The following is a 24,138-nucleotide window of genomic DNA, read 5'->3' on the forward strand; positions in this document are numbered from 1 at the left end:
ATTCCCTGCTATGTTTATCTACATAAAAGTGCCGTTGGAAGTTCTGGTCTCTAGGAAAGATGCTCATTGACAACCTCTACTGCTGTTAGTGACATCTATACAGCCAACAACCATCGTTTAATTCCCACCTGATTGTTAAGGTGTGGTCCTTGCTACCCCAAATGATTTTCTTTTAAAGGGCTATGCCTGCCTGGAGAACTAGGGCCTGAGCCTTCTTGAAATTTGCTAATCACATCTGGTTTAGCTTTAGACATTTTCTGGGGGTTTGCCAGCAGCCACGACACTTTAATGGCTACAATAAACCTCAAAGCCTCATCAAATCTTTGCTGTATGTGTGAAAATTATGTCCACTTCAATTAAACATTCCATCTCAGCTCACACCCAGGCCTTGTGGAAACGGAGCTGAAGACTGAACGGGGAAGTGAGATGAAACGGGCCGCCACGACTCTGGCCATCTCGCCAGATGGGATTTGGAAGGACAAGAAATTCATTAGAGAACCCATGGTCTGTATTTTCTTTAAATATTTACTAGGTACCTTTCATGTATTAAAAACACGGGCATCTCTAAAGATTAGCAGGGCATTTTTTTGTTTAAATATTCAATGTGTGTGGGACAGCGCCGGTTTCCTCATTTGCCTTGGTGGTACACTTCACGTCTTTGTGGTGACGTGCCACGCAAAGAAGAAAAATAACTGAGGTAGCGTTCAGTCTTCCTTCATAAGGCAGCTCCTTCAGCTTCAGAAGGTCTTGTATTTCCTTAAAATTGACTGGGGGAAGTGTCAGTTGAGTACTCAGAGATCTGGAATGACACCATGCTCCCTAGAGAAAATAACGTACATCCAGTGCAGAGGTTTGGGGGCACCCCTGCCTCTACACGGTCCTTTGAATTCACTCTTCTTACCCCTTTGTTATTTATCATCAAACACACAGGGATAGCAAAGGGAGTGGGCTGAGCCAGGAGGCCTGAGAAAGGCAGCCGTGGAGGGAAGGCAGGCGAAGAGGAAAGATCCAACATAGATCAGGTTTCTGCTCGAAAGACCATACGAGAGGGTCTCACAAGGACCAAGAGACGAGAGAGGATGGGCATTCAGGGATGGCGGCCAGGGACCGGACAAGCACAGGTCTTCTCTGCTACTGCAAAAGCCACCCTGAGGACTGGCCTGGCCCGAATTCTGCCACTGGAGAGGGGTAGAAAAAAACTGCGACATGATGCTACTCCGCTTTCTTAGAATAAAAATCAAGCTCCGCAACTCAGTCAAGGATAAAACTGCCCCTTTTTGAGGAGAGGGAAAAGAATGATCACGAGTTCACGTATCACATTCCTGAACGAAGCATTCATTTAAATTCACGCTCTCGACCACATCGACAGGAGGGGAAAAAAACCCCTGCATGTTCCTTTAAAAATAATTTACAAGGTAAAAATATTCACTTGTAACCACTATCCTTATTTAAGCAAGTTCTATGCCCAAAGTAAAAATAAATGGCTCTCCCTGCCACCGGGAGCAGATCTTTCCCACTTTACTTCCATTTCCAAGCTGTCCTCTAAGACTTGATTTCTGAGCACTCTTTCACAATAAACATTTTTAAAATGTTTATTTTATGTCTTGGTGTAAAAATATTCCTGGTGCAAGCTCTTCATTTCCTCAAGCTCTGCTTTTGGCGTGCTGGGCTCCATTTCCACATTAACACGCTCCCTAAATCCTCCACAGAGCTCTTCAATTGGAGTTATACAAGCTCCAAGGCAAGTATTTATATTCTTGGACAAGGAGATGTCTCCACAGTGAAAACACAAGACTCTAGAAATGCCAAAGGAAAATTCCTGCCCAACAGAGACATATTTTCACCTTTTAAAAAAGCCAAAAAGGGCTTTCAGCATTTTGCTTTGGATAATTAAAAATGTAAATTAAACTAAAACAGACTGTTTACTACGGGTCTTACCATCATTAATAGACTCATATACATAAACGAAATATATAGGGATGTGTGTGTGTGTGGGGGGGGTGTGCACGCCACAGGGAGAGCAAGAGTGAGAGACAGAAAGATAAGGCAGCACATAGTAAACTAGCTTAGAAAATGCAATGCATGAGATTTTCTAATCAGACCCGATCTGCCTCTCACTGGCTGTGCGAATATAGCTTCTCAAAGCCTCATTTTTCTCATCTATAAAATGGAGTTAGTGTAGTTCCTGCTTATTTGGGTCATTAGAAGAACTGTATGAGAACACAGTAAGAATTCAAAAAAAGGGTTGTTATTATTTTTATTAAAATTATATCTATTACATGTTGGAAAATGTAGATATAACTATATATATATGTATTATATAATAAGCACTAATTTACACTAATGAAAGAGAGAGATGTGTAAATACACTGCCTCCAAATTGTGCACAGAGATGGAAAGTGTCCTGAGGTAGTGTACCATAACTGAACTCTCACCATTCCATTCCCCGAGCCATACAGAAATCATCCCCTTAAATCATTTTTTAAAATCCTATCTATTATCATAACAACAGAACAGTGTGCCTGTTACCTTCTAGTTGCCTCTTCAGTTTTCTCAAATCTTTTATAAGGTCTTCAAATTTGACGTGGGAGGCCAGAAAGAAATCTTGTGGTTCGGGCAGGGGGAAAACACTCTTTTCTGTTCCTGCTTCCTAGAATATATGGTAAACAAAGTACATTATACTTCCCAATTGTCACTTTCAGTTGAAATTCAAAGCATCTTTTTTCGGATGGTTGGATAAGAATCATAGCAATGCTCCCCTGCTATTCCTAACTCTGGACTTGTTGCTTTGAAGTGCTTGCGTGTCTTTCACGCTATCATTTTGGTCTTATTGGCACTGAGGTTGGCTATGGCTGTAGCTATGGCATGGGCTGGGCTCTATTTTGCCTCTTGAATCAAAGAGAAAATGGTCAGGTATGTCCTAATCGTAGACCCTCTACTCCCATGGAAAAATGGCACAGGAAGAACACGTGAAAGTACTTAACCTGAAAGTCCCTGTTGAGTTTCGCATGGGAGCAATTAGATAACTCATCTTTGGGGTATGCCAAAGGGTGTGAAGTGGAAGGTACTGGATAAGGCGGCACTGAGGTGGGAGAAACAATCACCATCACTTATGCCCTCACCTACCTTTCTCTGCAGCTTAAAGCTCGTGGGCACGCGCGCGCGCATGTGTGCGCGCACGTGTGTACGTGATCAAATTCTTCACGTTTGTAAAGATTCTCTTAATGTTGTTTGGCTTATCTTAGCAGATATTTATGAGGGCATGGTTGGGTTGGGTTTTGACAAGCTCCACAACTATACCTAATAGAGGATCTCAGCTGAGAAACATCCAGAGGGACACGAACTGTAGGCACACGGGGAGACCAGCAGAGCCTCAACTGTCTTTTCCAGTCCAGCTTGCTTTCTCCCCGAGTTGTTTAATACAAGCTTTGTGTCTTGCATGTCTCAGGCCATCTTCGCTTATTCTTCTCTCCACACAGGCTACTTTGCCAGCTTTCCTTCACATTCCATCTTCCCTACTGCCATTAGGACCAATTCCAAACTCTAAAACTGCTTTACAAGGCACTTTCTGATCTGGCCTCTGTCTCCATCTCCAGCCTGATTTCTCCCTTCCCCTATCGCTAACTCCCTCTCCTAAACTTTCATAAAATAAAAGAACAGGCCACAGTCTCTTGCTTCTAGGTTTTTGTCTACAAAACTGTCCCTTTCAAAAACTCTTCCCCAGCCCCTCCTCACACCTCCTTGTTCATACTCCTCTTTCTAGTCTCAAAGCAGGTAACACTTCCTTAAAGACCTCCCTCCCCTAAGCTCAGCACCTGGGTGTTTCCAAGAGTTCCCTGCTGATTCCTGTTATCACAGCACTTTTCAACGTTAATTTAAAAATTGCCTTGTTAGCTTGTGTGTCTTCCCCACTAGACTATAAACATTTTGAAGGCAGGAACTGTGCCTTGTTCTCGGTCAAGTACACACCATCTGGCCTACCAATAAAATCTGTTTGGCACCACTAACAGAGAGCTTATAAAACGCTATTCTGGGGCTTCCCAGGTGGCGCAGTGGTTGAGAGTCCGCCTGCCGATGCAGGGGACATGGGTTCGTGCCCCGGTCTGGGAAGATCCCACATGCCGCGGAGCGGCTGGGCCTGTGAGCCATGGCCGCTGAGCCTGCGCGTCCGGAGCCTGTGCTCTGCAACGGGAGAGGCCACAACAGTGAGAGGCCCGCGTACCGCAAAAACAAACAAACAAACAAAAAAACACGCTATTCTGGGAAGTGTGCACCTTGGGCAGGAGTCATCTATCTTATCGTCCTGTTTTCTTGTGGTTTTGAGAATTCCCTGGACCCTACCCCCCTTCCTTTAAGACCTTTGGCCTCAAAGAGAAGGTGGTTTTCCTCATTTGATCAGAACAACATTTTACGTGATCAGTGTACTAGTTTTCATCTTCCTCTACTTATTTTACTGTTTTTTTAACAAACCATGGAAGCAGTACCCTCCTTTGAACGCCAAGATGGAACAACATCTAAGGTGCTTGTCACAAAACTCCAGAGTAATCTATGGAAGAACTCATGCATATTTCTTTCTATTTTCCAAAACTTTTTATCAGATTCAGTCCTGGCTTCATCTTTTTTTTTTTTTTAAGCTAGAAAAAGAGAAAATGCTACTGAGCAAATCGGCCTGGTAGTAGCTCTTGTGAAAGCCGCTCAATTAGAGTTCACAAGACATGGCCCTAGAAGGGTTTCTTTGAACTTTACATAGACCTAGACTTGGACCAAAAACCAGGCATGAGTGGAAAGAAGCTTGGAGCAAGAGTCACCTTTCTTCCGCTAATTGCTCATCATCACTAACCACAAAAATCATCACTTATGCTCCTAAGAGGGAAGGGATCATTTACTAAATCATGTAATTCTGTACTCTTGTTGAGTGAAATTCATTTTACACAGTGAAAAACTGGGAGAGCACCACACAAATGTTGACTTCTTCTTTTTCCTAAACTGGACCATCCCGTGTTTGAAATTAATCTTACTTTGAGATTCCCCTCTGTGAAGTCGATTCCACTGGGTTCAGCCCTCTTCAGTAGGAGTCAAACTCCATCGGCAAATTTCATCCTTCCTACACGGTGCATCTGTGTAGCAAGGATGGTTGAGGCAGAGACTACGAGTAAATCTGCTTATGCCAGCCTTGAATTTGAACTGTCACCTCAAGATCCTTCAGGATAACTCTTCTGCCACCCCGGTACCTGCCTTCAGAACTTTGGGTGCACACATATTGCCTGAAGCTCAACACACCTACCGTGCTCTACCAGAAAGTAGCTCTTGCCTCGTTGCATCTTGTTTGTTACAGATGCTACTTATTACATGCTTGTGGATATTTACAGTACGTTCAACTCAGCAAGTATTTATCAAGCACCTACATTACAAACATGAAAAAAGAGACAACAAAGAGTTCTGGACCTCAAGGAGCAATGCCGGGAAGCTAGGTAATTGCTCAGTGATATCTATATACAGGGGAATAATAAACCTGGTGGTAGATACATTGACAACAGTTAGATAAACCCACCAGGAGGGTAGGAGAGATGACTAAGGACTTCATCAGTGCTTAACTTGTCTTCTGCATGAAACTGTAGGCCTTTTGAAAACGAGGCCCTGGAATCTTTACTTTTCTTCCCTTGGTACCTAGGAAAAACTCTGCTTATGTGGATAGTTAAGCGGGACTCCTGACAACATTTTCCTGAGACTTTTTCCATTTATTGACTGCTAGGTTTCTCAACAACTTATAATAGTACCTCTTTCTTCTCAAAGCTAGGACTCCTTGTTCTCGATTTAATGAGAAGGAATAAAACACAGAAAATTGCGCTCAGGTGGATTCTCACAGAAATTTTTATTTCTAATGGCCCAATGTAATCTAAGCAGAGAAGATGGATTTCAAATTCCACGTCTTTAACTTGTTCACAGATGAACACTGCTGATAAAGTATTCGGTATTATTGCATCTTAAGTTCCTAACTTTTGGTCTGCATCCCAGAATCTAGTTTCAAATATAACCAATTACTGAATGGATATGGGTTTCACAGAGACCCTCACAATCTGGTCAGAAGGCACTGAGATGACCGGGGGTCTCTTTGAAGCTGTGTTATACAGTGGATTAAGAGTCAGTAGACTTGTGCCACTGAATAATGCTTCTCTTTACAAGAGTCAACTAAACTCTCTTGGCTCCAGTGTTCCCATCTGTAAACCAAAGAAGCTGGAGAGCTCTCAAATTCTATGTTGGACTTGAAATTCATCCATCCATCCATCATCCAATTTCTGAATGCCAGCAATGTGCAGGAGCTGAAACCCCATTAGTGTAGTTTTCCACATAACGCTATTTCTTACCTGATCATAGTAACGCAGGTAATATTTCACAACATAGTCCACCAGATTAATCCCATTATCCTAGGTTTAAAAGAGAAGTTTAAATGAATACCATTCACATGAGACTCTGCCATATTAGATAGTCAAAGAGCTGAAATCTCACTCTGTAACTCTAACACTTTTAATTTGTGATACCTGGTCCTAATTCTGTTTGAGACTGGCGAGACTGTCCTCTTTCCTCCTTGTCCCATTCATTTTTATGGCATTTATACAAAGAAATGACACTACACTCTTCCTTGTGGGGTGGAGGGGGAACCCAAAGAGGTAATCCATAAGGCCTCTGAGGTAATGGCTAAGACAAGCACCAGCCAACCAAAAGACTGTCTCCATACTTTCAGGCATAAAGCCAAGAAGGGAGGGGGTAGGGGAGTGCTAAAGGGAACCAGAGAGTAGAACAGAAGACCATCCCTCCCTTCCCACCTTTCAAAAAATGTGTGTTCTTACTGGCGTGAAAAACAATCAAGGCGGCTTAAAAGGAACACCCTGCCACTTTATGACCCTGGGACTCCAGGGGAGAGCAGGCCCTCCCACAAGGCAGCCTTTGTGTCTTGTTCACGTGGGTCTAATTCTAATTTGCCTGTGTGTTTCCCCTCCCTCCACTCCCCCTGCCCCCCCAGGGGACGCCTAGATATGGGCTGGTTGTTTCTAAAGAGGTAGCTCTGCAGGGTGTGGAGCCAAGTGATAATCAGGCTCAGGGGGTTTGACAGTAGACCCCCAGCCCAATTGTTGTGGACCAGAGAATAATTCAAACGCTCAGCTCCCTTGGTGAGTCAGCATTGCTCTCTACTTAGGAGTGAGTAAATTACAAGTAGCTAACACCAAATTCAAGCAGAATCAAGCCTTGTGCTATGGCGAATACTGTATGCTATCTGCTTTATTCTCTCACGGCAGTTCAACATCTAACTGTGTGCTTTTGAGCAAATGAACGTTGGGGATTTTGTCATCAAAAGAAGATGAAACATGAAAAACCTGTCTTTATTCAAAAGAAAGCAAAGAAAAAAAATGTACTGTTAGGGGGAAGATAGAGATGAACGGAACAACTGGGAACACTTTTTTTAAAATTGAAGGTATACAAGGAAAATAATGACAGATCACAGACCTTCGTTATGAAAAGTAAATAAATACCCGACTTTTGACGTCCTTGAGTTTGGGCAGAATTTCTAAGCTATATCCATCTGCTTGTCCCCGAGTCCTATTTCCTCCATTCATGTAGTTTCCAAAAGCCAGAATGAGAGCCAAAATATCCTTCACACTCTTCATTTGCAGCAAGCCCTGGGAAGGCAAACACCAATTATTATGCGGCTGAACTCCAAATGCACCTATGTTCATTCAACAACAAATATTCACTGAGCACTTGATAGGCTGTTTGCTGGCCTGTTACCAACTGGATTTATAGTTGGTGAAATGGAAAATACACTTCACTAAGCCATAAGTGTCTTAAAAAATATGTTAACAGCCATCATTTTTTTATCCTTTTAATGAATTACAAACTGTGCATGTTCTAATACTGAATATTAAATATTAGTTTTTATATTTCTATTTGAGCCGGTTTTATTTTTTAAATACTTATTTTAAAGAATTTAGAAATTGAAAAAAGACAGTTGTTACAGTTAGGCTTTGTATTTGACGGCTTCTAAGTAGGAAGGGGTTTAAGATCATTTGAGGATCTGGTTTTGGACTATGTATCTATATAAACAGCACAGTTAAATGTAGGGTAGATACAATAGCAAGCCTATACTTCCTTATCCCTGGAAATAATCCTCAGAGGTGAAGTACAGAATCCTCAGAGGTGAATACAATAATGTATTTCAAGGTCATAGGCTATGTTTATTAAGTGTTTGCTGATTTGTCTATTAACTTTTACTATTTGTCTATTAATTTCAAGCTGCTTCGGGTTTTCTTCAGCTCCCCATCTCATTTGTTTTTCCTCTCTCTCTCATTCTTTTGCTCCAAGTGCAAATTTTCAAACTGATACTTTTCCCCTTCTCTACAGTTTTAGTCGACTTTATTTTCCTTGATTTTAGGGTAAAGAAAGAAAACCAAGTGCAGCTCTAGGACGACCTCTGCTCCTGCCTTGTAGGGCGTTATTAGAGGGTGTATATTATATACCTTGGTAATATTTATGCTTTCTTTAGTGAAATCTTTTATATTTTAGAAGGAAAAAACCCCATGCCTTCAGATAAGCAACTAAACATTACAGTATTTGTGGAGGATCATCATGTGGTGAAGGACGTGCGTCATTGGGAGAAAAAGCCACGTTCAAGAATTTAACTTTATAACGAACACCAGTGTGGTAAAGCCAACAAAAACTTATCGGCCCATCACTCATTATCATAATCATTGATTTCATTTATCAAGTCTCTAGAATATTTTTATTTTACCATGTAAACACATTTCAGATGATCCAGTGCATTGGTCTAAGGCAAATCTCTTTTTGCAATCTAGACAGTCAGAATGGAAAACACACTATACTATTTAGGTTGGTTTTAAGTGGCCAGAATGTACATTGGGAGGTATTTGGAATATGTGAGAAGAAATCTGTAAAAGTGTCATTTTTTTCTCCCTCTTTCTCCTCTGTCAATCTGCATCTCCTTCTTTCTTACTCACTCACCTGCATGCATGCTCACACGGGATAATCATCACAGTTATACTCAGGAAAACACACAATCTTAAGTCCACAATATTTCTGCAGAGGGACTCGAGTTGATCTTTCCCACTCCCCACTCCCTCCTTTACCCCCAAGGAGGGCAAAGCTGTCTTTGAATTAGACAGCAAACATACCTTAGAAGCTCGTGTGATGATCTCTACCTTTCGGTGCACGGCAGTAATGCCCTCAGAAAAGACAGATCTGAAGATTATACACTGGGCACGTTCAGCAAAATTAGGGATCTGGGCTAACTCGTGTAAAAATCTGTAAAAATTAAGAATGAATCATCTGACTTCACATATAATCGCAAGGAAAATAAAAAGACAGCAAAAAGAGATTCATCATGAGAGCATTCCTTGTTTGACAATGTTAACTGAACAATTATAAAAGGCATCAAACAGGCAAACTCAGGGGACTCCAAGGGTTTGTGCTCTACTGTTGACAACAAAGCCACTTTTAAAAATGGGTTTCCATATATCACCTCACACCTGTCAGAATGGCTATCATTAAAAAGAACACAAATAACAAATGTTGGCGAGGATGTGCAGAAAAGGGAACCCTCGTACACTATTGGTGGGAATGTAAATGGGTGCAGCCACTGCGGAAAACAGTACGGAGGTTTCTCAAAAACAACCTAAATATAGAGTTACTATATGACCCAGCAACTCCACTCCAAAAAAAAAAATAAAACAATATCCAAAAAAACAAAAACATGAATTTGGAAAGATACATGCACCCCAACAGTCACAGCAGCATTATTTACAACTGCCAAGATATGGAAGCAATCTAAACATCCATTGACAGATGAGTGGATAAAGAAGATGTGGTATATGTATATATACATACACACACATACATATACACACACAATGGAATATTACTCAGCCATAAAAAAGAATGAAATTTTGCTATTTGCAGCAACATGGATGGACTTGGAGGGCATTAGGCTAAGTGAAGTAAGTCAGACAAAGACAAATACTATATGATATCACTTATATGTGGAATCTAAAAAATACACCAAAATAGTGAATATAACAAAAAAGAAGCAGACTCACAGATACAGAGAATTAGTGGTTACCAGTCATGGCGGGAGGGGCCATATAAGGGTAGGGGAGTGGAAGCTACAAACTACTGGGTATAAGATAGGCTCAAAGATATACTGTACAATGCAGGGGATATAGCCAACATTTTGTAATACCTGTAAATGGAAAATAACCTTTAAAAATTGTATAAAAAAATTTTAAAATTAAAAAAAAAAATAAAATGGGTTTCTATAATGGTGAGCAAGCATATGGTGTATAAACTAAGAACAGAAAGTTAATGCAAGTATACTGAACCATGTGAAGCTATCTGTCTCTTGCTACCCAAGTAAGACTAAACCGAAATGGAAAGCATTAATCTTTAGTGTTTGGGAAAAAAAAACAACACAATAGACTCCCTTTATAATGCAGCATTCTCTAATGGTGTATTAACATGGGCTAAGTAAGGGGAAGATTTGAGGCACATGTCTATAGACAAGTGAAAAAATAATCTCTTTCTGAAGTTAGATTACTACTTTTTGTTGTTGTTGTTCAAACAATTATAATAATCTATAATGATTCTATTCTGCAGGTATGTGTTTACTTTTCCACAACAACTTACCTACACAGACGGGACTTCATAGCTCCATGCTTGGAACAAAGGAGGCACTCATTAAGTGGGCACAATCTAAAGTTTCTTAAAAACTATGGCAAGACAGATCTTAAAAGCTAAAGTTGAGTACTGACCTACACACAGAAGCTCACTGTCTGAGCAGCTGGGCACTGGTGCCCTTTGCAAAATTAAGTTGGAAGAGCTACATATCCTCTAGGCCAACCACCCGAGGTAGGGGTATACACTAAAATGGGTGGAAAGAGTTGGACATGAATTCAGAAAAGGAGAGAATCCACTGAAAGCTTTTAAATCCATTTGGGGGTTGAAACGATGATTAACTGATAGTTCTGAAAGTCTTGGTCAAACCATAACATCATTACCTTGACATTCTGTAACCTCTTACCAAGGATGCTTTTACCTAGGAGCAAAGGTGGAGCCCCCTTCTTTCTATAACCAAAGAAATTTCCTTAGCTAATACTCTGTGCCTCTTTTAGGGACACTTGGGCTTTAATAAGATTCTAATAATCAGCTGTTTTTCTTATTTATCCTACAACCAGATCATAATCCTTTTTTTTTTTTTCCTAAATGACACTGAGAGGAAGCAAAGAATGCCCATAAAAGAAAACATACCTTTGCTTTAAGGTTCTGTAACTCTGATTATTAGGAAAACCATGTGACGGGATATAAAAGTGGAAACCCAGAGGAATTCTGAATTAGGACAAGATGAAAAACTTACACTCTATATGTGAATTGTTTCTTTGTAAAATTAGTATTAAACCACTGATTCATTTATGACTGAAATCAGAGGTATCACCGAGTTCTCACAAACATGAGCAGTAAAAAGCCTGTGGGACTGGAGGCATTGGGTCCTGTAGTGAGTCTTGGGAAGTTTTACTTATTCAGATGCTGCTGAGAGCTACCTCAAGTGTAGCACCCTGCATTTCTCCCTTTCCAAATGCAACCATGAAATACTATTCCCTAAGTAGGACCCAGATCCCTGAGTGGGTACACTTCCTCGTTTAAATGAACACAGCGAGTGAAGAATTGATGGAGAGAATATACGGATCAACACCCCGGCTTACCAGCAAGATCTTAGATGAGAAGAAGGAAATGCTGTATAAGCAATTACTTATAACTCGTCTCCAAAAAAGGAGGTTTAGGACCAACATGAGGAGATGAGCCCCTAGGCTCAAGCAATCTGTGTTACCCAGAAAAAAGAGTAAAATAGAACTACAAGGTTCCCTGGGATCAAAGCTTTACTGGAACTAGGGTTTGCACTAGGAAGGCTCTCCGAGAATCTTAAAGACCCAGTGTTCTGTGTATGGAGAAGGGGCCGAAGCATATATCCAGAGTTGGAGGGGGGAGGGAAATTCAGATATTTCCCAATACTTTTGGATAGAACTGTAGGGAATGTGTCACCCAAAATACCAGAGCATCAGTCACCAAGAGTTTTAGTATCTTTAGATGTGTATGAAGCATTTACAGTGTGTCAGGCACCACGCTAAGACCTGAGAACAGAATTTAACTTCAACACGATTCCTTCTTGATCACCTGAGAAATAAATCCACAGTTACCACGGGTGTGATGAGTGCTCTCGGTGATGGGGCCTAAAATAGGAGCTATGGAAGCCATACGCAGGGCATCAAAGTCAGAGCCCTGGAGGGCCCATGTCAGCCAAGGTCTCCGGGAGCCCTCTGGTCCTTCTTACACATGTAAGAAACTGCCAGCGAGAGGCTGGACAGGCTGATAATATTCGTGGGTAAAGGTGAGAAGAAGCTAAAATGGGGCTTTGTGTTCTAAAATAAAGAGTTCAAGCTTTTTCTGAATGAATGAAGGGTTTTAAACAGAGGAGTGAAACTTTCAGCTTTTCGTTTTAGAAAATCGCCCTTGCGATGGATCGGCTGATTGATTGGAAGTGATAGCAGATCTGAGGCTGGGAGCAGCTGGAATATTCTAAGGGGGAACGGGAGAGGGCCTGCAGTGTGGATGCTGAGGGGCAAATGGTGAGAAAGCGACTGAGGCTTCCAGACCCAATGTAGCTGACCCATCCCACGGGATGCTGAGAAGAGTCCAGGATGACTTGTGGGTTTTGGGCCTGGTCACCTAGTAGAAGGCGAAGATACAAAACACTAGAGAAGCAAATTTGGGAAAAACAAAGTCTCAAGGAAAGCACCATTTCCCATTTATCTGAGAAAGTACCAGAAGTACAGGTTACCTCAAAGGCTATGAAGTGTCTAATATCTTATCTCCCACATGTGGGTTTTATACTCTACCCATAAGGGCAGGGGTAAGCACTCTTTTACACATCCCCAAGGAGAGGGTCTTGGGCATTATTAGGCCATGGTACTTATGAATATTTAGGGACTGATTTCCTTTTGGACTAGTCTAACTTTATACCCTAGGGCCAGAGATAGAAAGGACTAAATACCCTCAAGAGCCACAGACCAGGGACCTTCCTCTTCTTTCCTTAAGGCAGGCTGATCTTCCTAGGATGGGCTGTGACTACAGCTGGTACATAGCAGAAACATTCTGCACCTCACAGTATGTGGGTCACACATCCACAGCAACTCGGCTGTCAGGTGGATTGATGCAACAGGCCCACTGTTTTCAAGGGACTAAGATGTGGTTTATCACTCCTCAAAGCCCTGAATGATATCATGTCAGGTGTCTGTGCATGCCGTAGCCTATGTTCCTCCATAGAGAAGGATGCTAACAGAGCCTTGTTTCAACGTCAATATGTCTTCTTTTGGGGGATCCCAAGGCAGCTGTGGGCCTCAGTGGAGCATCCCAATAGGATGCTCACTTTAGGCCACAAAAAGCACACATCAGGCCTAATCAAACCCAGTAGAGCCTCCCCTCGCCTCACCACCATCCCAAGGAGAGTGTGAACAGACTTGAGGACCATTGCTGAAGGGAATGGTTCTCAGACAGCCTGGTCCCAAGCAGATGACACCTCTGTGGGAAACGACTTTCTAAATCTGGCCCTGCGGCTCAAGAAAGCTGATGAGGTAAGTGAGGAGGGCAGCCTCTCCGGGCTCTGATTTAAAGCCTGGGCACCACAGGAATCTTAGGCAACTGCAATGCTGAAACTATAAATGATTCATATTTTCCAGTATGCAAAACATGCTTATAGTCAACTCACTTGGAACTCATGGCAAATCAGTTGCCAGAAAATCAGACTCTGGCATGAATCAAACAAATGCTACACTGTGCAGGAGGTCAGGAGTAAAGGTGAAAATCACTCAGCCCTGGAGGCCCTACCTCTCTGGGCCTCACCTTCTAGCAGCTGAGCCCAAGCATATCACCAGGACAACACGACCATCTTCTTTGCTGTCACTAAGAGCTTAGCATGTTCAGGAAGCCCTTACAATGACCATTTACAAACTTTAAAAACACTCTTCCATCCAGATCATCAGTAGAGAAAGCAGGAGAACTTTAATAAGTCATCTGTTAATTACCTGCTGCCATTATTCTGTGTCCTGGCAATTAATCTCGAAAAATAATGCTAGAAAGGCATTAACACAGGAAGGAAAAGGGGAACCCTTCCAGGAGCAGGGACCCACGGTTCATTTTACCAAGGGGGACATTCCATAGTTTAGAGCAGGGGTTGGTGAATTACAGTCCCCAGGCCAAATTCAGCCCATTATTTGTTTTTGTATGGCTAAGAACGGTTTTCACATTTTTAAATGGTTGAAAAAAATCAACCATTTAAACATTAATATTAATAATATTAATCAAATACAAACCAGAATATTTTGTGACATGTAAAATGATATGAAATTCAAATTTCAGCGTCCATAAACTGTGATTGGCGCACAGCCACGCCCATTTGTTTATGCATTGTCTGTGCTTGCTTCTGTACAACAACGGTTGACTTGAGTAGTTCCAGCAGATTGTAATGGCTCACAAAGCCTAAAGTACTTACTACTGGGTCCTTTATAGGAAAAGTTTACCAACTCTGGGCTTGGAATATCATTGCTTAACATGGCATAGTTGGCACTACCCAAATGCTTGATATGCCCTCTTGTCCCTGTTATGGACTGAATGTTTGTACCCACCCCCCCCCCAAATCCCTAAGTTGAAATCCTAACCCCCAAAGTGATGGTAATAAGAAGTAGGGCCTTTAGGAAGTAATTAGGTCATGAGGGATGAGCCCTCATGAGTGGGGTTAGTGCCCTTCAGAGAAGAGACACAAGCGCTTACTTCCCCTCTCTGCTCTCTGCCACGTGAAGATACAAAGGGAAGTCTGCAGCCTGGAAGAGGGTGCTCACCAGAACCCAACCATGCTGGCATCTGGATCTCAGACTTCTAGCCTCAGGAACTGTGAGAAATAAAATTCTGCTGTTGAGAAGTCACCCAGTTTAGGATACTTTGTTATAGCAGCCCAAACTGACTAAGACAGTCCTCAAATACTCCTCGTGGCCTTGTGTCTAAATATCCCATTATTAGTCACTTCATTTTCGGTCATCAGCACCTTAGTGGGAATGAATTTATTATATTAGGAAACAAGACTTGGCAGTGGACCACAGGATGGGTCGGGGTGAGGGTTGGTAAGGACGGGGGGCTCAAGTCGATGGAACAGAAGGGCAGGGAAGCCCATCTGCATTGATTCACAATATTCCTAGGCTTCATGAACTAACTTTGGGTGTGTGCTGGGGGGAGAGCCCTGGCATATGCCCCATGTGACAGCCAGTCATCTAAGGGTCCCCAAGTTATCATAAAGGTTTGTCAATAACTGAGTAAACCTAGAAATTCCTCACCCAGTCACTGAAAGATGTTTTTTCTGGACCTGAATACCCTGGCTTCCAAGGGGAGTGGGGCATTTTAGAGGAACTAAGGGCAAGGTGTGAAGGTTTCAGTATAAGCGACTGACCCTTGAATGTCTCTGGGGCTGACTTGTTACCCTAAACCCAGTCAATTTCCTCTGTTTCCTATTCCTTGCCTCATCTCCAGGCTGAGAAGCACAGCCTGCATTGGGCAGGAAGCACTCAAGGTAGCCACAAGCTAAGCAGCCTTCTGTCCACTGGAGACCCATCCCACATTCTCACAGAGTCCTCAGGGCTGCAGAGCCCCAGAAGGTTATCCATGGTTTGCAGACCCCAAGAGCCCAGCCAAGGACAAGAGTCATTCAGTTATGCACTAGAATTCTGGACTTTCAAAGTGTGTGGAACACCCCAAACCAGAGAGCAGACACCTCCAGATAGTGACTGGGGAGAAGCACAAGCACAAGCACATGCAAAGGGAGGATGAAAAAGTCACATCTAAATTGGGCAGAGCAGGTAGAGGATTTGGGGAGAAAGCTGGCACATTCAGGCTACATTTACTGGATACAATATTTAGGAAAATCAATTTGAATTCTGTGACTCTGACATCATCCCTTTTAACTGCATCAGCAGAACCTTAAACAGAGCAGTAACCTCTCCCTTCCTCAGTTACCCTTTGGGCCAGAATGTTTAGTCTAGGAGGAATTAACAAGTTGCTAGGACAAGAAAAGGGGAGTCATGAGGGGTGGGGTGAGGGGTTGAGACATGATATCCAGCAGCACAAATCTCCCGGCTGCCTTTCCCGGCAGTCAGGTCATTCTGCTGCATGCAATAGGTCACAGGAATGACGCTGCTGTGACTTAGATTGGCACAGTTGAGATTTGGTTATTCAGAGCTAGGAAGATAGGGACGGCCCTTCTCCTTTTGTTAGCAGAAAAGTGTTTAAGCATCCTTACTGCTCAGGTTTATCCAGTAGCTTCAATTCTTCCTCTTTGGATGTCTCATAATACTTTCTTATTCTAACGAGTTCATCCTCTTGGGCTCTCTGTGTTGAAATAGAAATAAAACACACACAAAAAGTGAGCAATGAGAATCTGTCTAAAGCAGTGTGTCTCAGGGTGTGGTCTCTGGACGAGCAGCATCAGCACCACCTGTCGCTAGTTACAAATGCCCCTTGTTGGCCCTACCCCGGATATAAGACACTCCAGAGGTAGGGTTCAGCAAGCCCTCCAGGTGATTGAGACATGCCAATGTTTGGGAATTACTGGCTAAACTAAATGATCATAACAAGTGAACTTAGCTGGATACAGAAGCCAGGACATTTGATTGCTAACCTTTGAATCCCCTGTGCCTTTCCCTGTAAGATAGGATAAGGGTCAAGTTGTCCTTAGCATGTGCTTTCTTCATCCTCAGAACCGAACAGCCCTCCTAACTTATGTAGGCTCCTGATTTTTAAATTTCTGGTCAGCAGGTTCTCTCTTTCTGAATTTTCTAAGCATTCGTTGTCTGCACCACTGATTTTGGCATTTAGTCCCATACTTTCTCAATTTGCGCAACTATGTCAGTCGTATGTAGCTTACCTCTACTGTTAGCTAACAAGTACCAATCATGTGCACGGTCCTGAGCCCGAGGCAACAACTAAAAGCATCCTAGAAGGCACTTTGCCTTTTACAAAGTCCTCCGACATCAAGTATTGCATCCTTGTCTCAAAGATGACTCCACCGAGGCTTACACTAAGTACCTGGCAAAGAGCCTGACTTGGAACACCTTTCTTCCACAATACCATGATGCCTTCCAGGTATTCAACAAATGTGCCATTAGCTCCCGATGGCCTAGGATTTGTGCACCTTCTTTATTAACGAAAGCCTTCCTGATAGAAACATCGGAAGTTCCCACCCAGTCGTACCAAACAGTTCCTGATATATACAAAGGATGTAAAAATGTGAAGGGAACTGGCAATCCCGCTAGGCTGGATTATCACACTATGGAAATTTTCTGAGACACTTAAGGTCCCAGGGGACCTAAGTATTGAAATGAAATCGTTTTTTGAGCTGGGTAATCAGCATGCTATAGAGCTCCGGGTAGCTTCCTGGGAAACAGCATTACTTCAGTAAAGAGAATCTGTTTCAGTCTATGTTTTCAAATCCTAACAGAGTCAGTGAACCAGAACAGTTAACAATTATGGGAATTGTGACTCTCCTGTGTCATCTTCTCAAGAAAGCCTGATAATTATGCTGGTTATCTCCACATATAATCCACATTTGAAGACCATATATGTGTACAGCGCTGTTTATTTTCAAAATACACTGCTACTGGGGGCTTCCCTGGTGGCGCAGTGGTTGGGAGTCCGCCTGCCGATGCAGGGGACATGGGTTCGTGCCTCGGTCCGGGAGGATTCCACATGCCGCAGAGCGGCTGGGCCCGTGAGCCATGGCTGCTGAGCCTGCGCGTCCGGAGCCTGTGCTCCGCAACGGGAGAGGCCACAACAGTGAGAGGCCCGCGTACCGCAAAAAACAAAACAAACAAACAAAAAACACTGCTACTGCTGCATATATTGAATTCTCTTTTAATACTCACAAAAATCATGTCGAGCCCATTATCATCCCCATTGTACTGATAAACAGGTTTAAGGAATTTAACTGGCCTGAGGCCACTCAGCAGTAAATGGTAGAGCTCGACCTCAAACCTGAGAGTATCTCACTCTAAATCCAAAACACACACCCACCATCCTATACTATTTCCCACGATCAATGCCATCAGTTCACTTGGGTTAAAAGTAATCATCCAAGCTGGTAACAGCATCCCCATTCCTCAGAGGATGACACTGGTGTACACCAGTGTTAAGCTGGTAACTTAGCTTCATGCACTCTGATTGCAAGCCACAGGGTTGGCCTGGGTTCCACGGCACAGAAGCGGCCTCCACATTGAACTGCCTTCCCTTGCAAAAGAAATCTACTAACCCAGATACCACAGTGGGCGGTCAAGAACCTAGTGTTTTCCTCACGGTCACTCTCACTTGAGCTTGCATTTCTGTGCCTTAATCTCTTCCATGCAATGTCACAATTCCCACTGCCAAAGAACATGAATGGCTCAGTGACTTTTCAGGTGGAAGGAGTCACATATAACCATTTTCTAGACATTAACTTTTTTTTAAGTTAGTTAAGATACAAAAATCTGGAAACTCTGGCTCTGTAGGTGTTTGATACTCACGTTTTCATATAAGGCCGCCAGGGTTTCCAGATCAACCACAGAATCATCCACATTAAAAATGGCTGCCGAGCCCCCAAAGAGAAAAAGAAAAAAGGATAAGAGGTTAGATTGGACTCCCCTGCACTCACATTTACTCCATGTCTAGCTTCCAAGCAATGTAACATTGCCCCCTCTCACACAGGTTGTCTTTCAACTCCCTTTCCTTTTGCACCAGGGGCCCGAGAAAGAAACCAAAATGGTTCCGATCACTGGCCTGAGCCTTGGCCCTGCCTGGTTTAATTCCTCAAGCTCTGCATCCTTTCTGCAGTTTAATTTAGGCTCCACAGGAGAAGTGTTTGTGCTTTAAAACTAAATCAGTTTGTAGGTTTGAAACACAAGGTTAAATCTTTCTTCCCGGCTGGTAATTGAAGAGATTTAGTACCTGATGCACCAGAACTGACTCTTGCCCATTACCAGGAAGAGAGAGAGAGAAAAAAAGACGATGTTGGCAAATTAAATGAATTCAGGCATGTGATTTCAGGCACCTTTCCATGGCCGCTGCAAACATCTTGTTTGGATTAAAGAGACAAGAAAAAGCAATAATTGCATCAATGGCAAATTAAGATTATGGAAACCTCCCATGAGCCAGTTTTAAGGCAAGTTCTCATTCCCATGGTTTTATTTGGATCCTACTTGCTGTTCTGTATGTTAAATAAGTTATTTAGCTGTTAACTAATATGCCTGTGATTTCATCTAGAGAGATTCCTTCCCATATACACCAGCATACAAACATTGAGATTTTAAAGCCTTAATGGATTTGGCAATCAAAGTGCTTGAAATAGGCAGCTCCACATCTTTAAATAATTATTCAAAACTAATAAGGTTTGTTCCCTCAACCCCACCTCCCTTCTCTGACTTTATATTGTGAAATTAACCAGCACGCTAGTAAATTTTCTCCGTGGCAGGCTAATTAATTTTATTAAACCAACCAGTAATATTTAGAATGCCTTAAAATTCTGCTCGTCAACCACTGTTCTGTTCGTTGGCACTACACCACGGCTTTTGGAGAAGGTAGGGATCAAGGTAAAGGGCAGGTTGCTTTCAAATTGTTTTGCTTCTTCTGTGGTTTAGAATCACATGAACCCCTTTATACAATTTTAATAAACTTAATTAACGGAGCTAAGATCATGTAACTTCACAGAACACCGAGAAATGTACTTAAAATTCCTTCATAGGCCACCTTCTCTAACTTAGAGGAATTAATTATCAAGCTGTTCCTCAGCTACGTGGGGTAGTGAGAAAAGAGGAGGTTAATATGCTAGTGACAAAGTCAGTCATCTCAGATTCCACCAAGACAAAGGAAAATTACCCTTCTGAAAAGTCCAATCTGAAACCACAAAAGAAAAATGTCATTTGAGCAAAGAAGGCAAGAATTTACCCTCCCAGGAACACTGTGTGGGGGGGATAATATGAATTCACTAACTTATTAGATGGACCAGGCATTTTTCAATGTCTGATGCTTTAAAAAAACAAAAAAATGGCCAGGAACAATGTCTAGTTTATGTAAATTCTAATAGTCTCCTATAAAAATCAGCCAACAGGAATGCGATAAGAAAAGGTAAAATTCTAAAAGAATTTATCAGAAACGTTCACTCCTAAACTAGGTACTGCACATGAACTGCAAGCTTACATATAATCAAGTAATCTTACCTAATGGGAAAGAGAATGATCTGTTGGCTTCCTTTCCTAGTGAGTAAATATTTGAGTTTCAGAAGTTAATCAGTCTGGGTCCCAGATACACAGTTTGATGGGTTATACCCTCAGCCAATTCCCCTGCAGTATGCCAGGAAGCAGAGGAAAACACGTAGGGAGGATGGGACTGGAGAACAAGCATGGGCTCTGGCGACATTCATTCGTTCATTCACCCATCCCTTGAATAAATGCTTGTTGAACGTGCACCAAGTTCTAGGAACGGTTCTAAAATGCTGTGATTACACAAATCAAATGTGTGTCTGACACGTTCAAAGCACTTGATCTCATGAGATTTAGACTCTACCTTAGGGGACAGAAAATAAACAAATAAACAGTTACAGATAATGATATGAAGAAAGCAGAGAAATGAGCAACATGACAGAGGTTAAGGCTTCTTTGAAGAGGTGACATTTAAGCTAAGAGCTGAGCAGGTCAGTTCTGTGAGTGTCTGGGAGAAAAGCCTTCCAGGGAGAGAGGTAATGCAGAAGAATATTTCTAAGCCTGATGAAGGAACAAGCTCAAGGTTCAGAAAAAGACCGAGATGACTGCTGTGGAGGGAGCAAAACTTACTACGTGACCCTGGCAGGTTCAGCTCTATGAACCTCAGCATCTCCATAGAATGGGTCTAATTTCACTTACTGAAAACATTAAGTGAGGTTAAGATGTATGCTTGGCCCAGAGTATAAAGCATGGTGTGAAATCAGAATGGTACCTACAAACTGACTATTGTGATGTTAAATATACACACTGTGGATGTGTTTTAATGCTTGTTAATGCCTTATCTCCTTTAACATCTGGAAAGCATCAGAGAAAGAAGACTGCCATTACTGAGTAGTTTGTGTTATAAGTGAAACTTTCTAGAATTCTGGAGTGTTTCAGATAGGAGCAGTTGCAATTTAAACCCTTTTGGTCCTTCAAAACCCTGCTGGACACCCAACTTCAGGAAGCATTAATAGAAAATTTACATGCACAAAAACTCTAATTACAAAAAATAATGTATCCAATGTCTTAAGGGAAATATAAAAAGCTAACCTTCGGGTCCATTTAGAAAGCTAACCTATTTTTACCTCTCATTTCCGTCTTTCCCACCAATCCACGCTTCATCGTACCACCCAAGTTATTATTATTTTTTTTAAACACAGGTCTCAAAATTTTACTTGATGTTTAAAATACCTCAGATGTCTTCCTTTAAATATTGGGTGAAGTCCTAAGGCCTTGGCCTGATTTTTAAGCCCATTCCTTTCCTAGCCCCGAGCTACACTTCCAATCTCATCTTTGGGGGAGGAATGGGGGAGAGGAAGAGTAGATTGAGAGATTAATTTAGGGCCAACGCCAAGTATTCCACTGAGATTTCTCCTCTTCCATGAGGCTCTTAAAAGTAAAATAAAACTCAGTGGTGGAAGCAGCACTATGAAAAGATCATCTGGTTGAGCCCAAGAGCTTAAGGAAATTAAATGGTTTCTATTATTTCTATCTTATAGGGTGGCCAGGGAAGGTTAGGTTATTGGCCAAAGGGTTGAAACGTAAAAAGAGCCTAAGTGCTGTGACTCACAGGAGAGCTGTCTTGCATGTACATAAATCCTGCCTCCTATTTACCATGAATAGTTTAAGTTCATACGTAGGGCCAGAATCCATACCTGAGCATGCTATACCCCAAATATGGGACAGTGTATTAGAGAATTGATTCTTTTTTAAAATTTAATTAATTAATTTATTTATTTATTTTTGGCTGCGTTGGGTCTTCATTGCTGTGCGCAGGCTTTCTCTAGCTGTGGCGAGCAGGGGCTACTCTTCATTGCAGTGGCTTCTCTTGTTGCAGAGCACGGGCTCTAGGCTTCAGTAGTTGCGGGGCATGGGCTTAGTTGCTCTGCAGCATGTGGGATCTTCCTGGACCAGGGATCGAACTCGTGTCCCCTGCATTGGCAGGTGGATTCTTAACCACCGCACCACCAAGGAAGTCCCTAGAGAATTGATTCTTGAAGGCGCTCACCATCAAACTTAGAAGCATCCCATGAACACATTTAGTTAATTGAAGATTGCGTTATAGAAAGAAATCAGTCCTTTATTAAAATATTTTTGGAGTTACCTAGGATCAGGTAGCCCCCTCCACTTCGCACTTGTAAACACACACTCTCTGTTTCTCTTTCTCTCACACACACTCACAAACACCCTCTTTACTGTAAAAGTTGAATAAGCAAATACCAGCCTACACAATTCTCCAGTGCGCCTCAAAGCCCTGATACAGTAATTCCAAGCACTTCTAGCTGTTGCTTCCATCTGTATGGGTCTCATTACACCGACACTCCTGCAGGTGGTGTCAGAAAGGTGAAGTGCCAAATCCACAAAGGGGAGACCCCCAACGATTCATTGCTTCTGCAGTATCAATCATGGCTGGTGGTTTTTACTTTTATCTCCCTCTCTCCTTAGTTATCCCCACTCCCACTGTCAGTTCAGTTAGAATATTTCACCTACACTTCACAATATGTCGAAAGGAAGTAGACACACGCTGTGAAAAGCTGGTAATTTTATTGGGTTCCTTTACCTTTAAAAATCTGTTACTTGGTCAAGTCTGGTTTCTGGGCTCCTTTTTTGCAGGGAAATTGAGGCAAACGTTTTTATGTGGTCCTCTGGTGCCTGCTCTGTACTCCGAGAATTATATACACAAGGATCATTAGAGTAGGGTTTCGCCCATTAAGATATAATAACCGTCAGCAGGGACAAAAAGCAGATCAGTATCACAAATTCAAACTAACAGGCGCACATAAAAACTGTGTGCCTGCTTAAGGCACAGGCACGGGGTCAGGGTCTTACACAATAGGTAAATTCCCTCTCTGGTTTGGAGGCAGCTTTTCACAAGACCAGGGTAAAGAGAAAGAACTGGCAAGAATTCTTGCAGCCCTCCAGGCATTTTTAACCCTGAACGCTTTTCTATCCCCAAGTGCACCTCGTCCAAATAAACACAGGACAGCGTTTGCTGTTTTGAAGGACTTCTAATTAGCACAAAACAAGTACTTACTTAAGGGCACTGTTCTTATTGACAGAGGAGCATCTCTGGGCAAGAAACACGTGGCAGACTGAAGTAGGAGAGGCACACTCCTCAGTCTGTTAGATTAGCCAAAGTAAACCTGGTCATCCAAGGTGCAGAAGATGTCACCGAAAGATGGCTGCTTTACCAGGCTTTGGCTGATGTTGGTTTTAAAAATAGCCTCTACTAGCCCATTGTATGCTTCTTTCTGTGTCCTTCAGTAGTTGACATGACACCTATTCACAAGTGGGTGTATAAAAATCCTTTGCAAATGGGCTAGATTTATTCTCAGCCCAAGAAAGCAAAGACGCTTATTGGATTATCAATAGAAATTATTTTGTTAGGGCTTCCCTGGTGGTGCAGGGGTTAAGAATCCGCCTGCCAATGCAGGGGACATGGGTTCGAGCTCTGGTCCGGGAAGATCCCATATGCCGTGGAGCAACTAAGCCTGTGCGCCACAACTACTGAGCCTGTGCGCCACAACTACTGAGCCTGTGCTCTACAGCCCGCGAGCCATGACTACTGAGCCCGTGTGCCACAACTACTGAAGCCCACGTGCCTACACAGCTCGTGCTCTGCAACAAAAGAAGCCACTGCAATGAGAAGCCCGCGCACTGCAACGAAGAGTAGCCCCTGCTCGCCGCAACCAGAGAAAGCCCACGCACAACAACGAGGACCCAATGCAACCAAAACTAAAAAAATAAATACGTTTATGAAAAAAAAAGA

The 24,138-nt window shown here is 42.5% G+C and overlaps 1 protein-coding gene across 8 annotated transcripts in view; it reads right to left on the reverse strand.

The window, feature by feature from the left end:
* Window positions 1-24,138, reverse strand: part of FMN1 (formin 1) — a gene marked incomplete at its 5' end in the record, with an annotated part of 415,504 nt that overhangs the window by 154,915 nt on the left and 236,451 nt on the right. For all 8 annotated transcript variants that reach the window (XM_082620131.1, XM_082620130.1, XM_082620129.1 and 5 more), the window contains 6 exons: window positions 2,530-2,650; window positions 6,366-6,425; window positions 7,530-7,676; window positions 9,186-9,315; window positions 16,403-16,491; window positions 18,657-18,718. In XM_082620131.1, the coding sequence (XP_082476257.1) occupies window positions 2,530-2,650; window positions 6,366-6,425; window positions 7,530-7,676; window positions 9,186-9,315; window positions 16,403-16,491; window positions 18,657-18,718 (609 nt within the window). The remainder of the gene's footprint in view (window positions 1-2,529; window positions 2,651-6,365; window positions 6,426-7,529; window positions 7,677-9,185; window positions 9,316-16,402; window positions 16,492-18,656; window positions 18,719-24,138) is intronic.

This window comes from Mesoplodon mirus (genome assembly GCF_964341445.2).
Source record: "Mesoplodon mirus genome assembly, chromosome: 4".
NCBI classification, from domain to species: Eukaryota; Metazoa; Chordata; class Mammalia; order Artiodactyla; family Ziphiidae; genus Mesoplodon; species Mesoplodon mirus.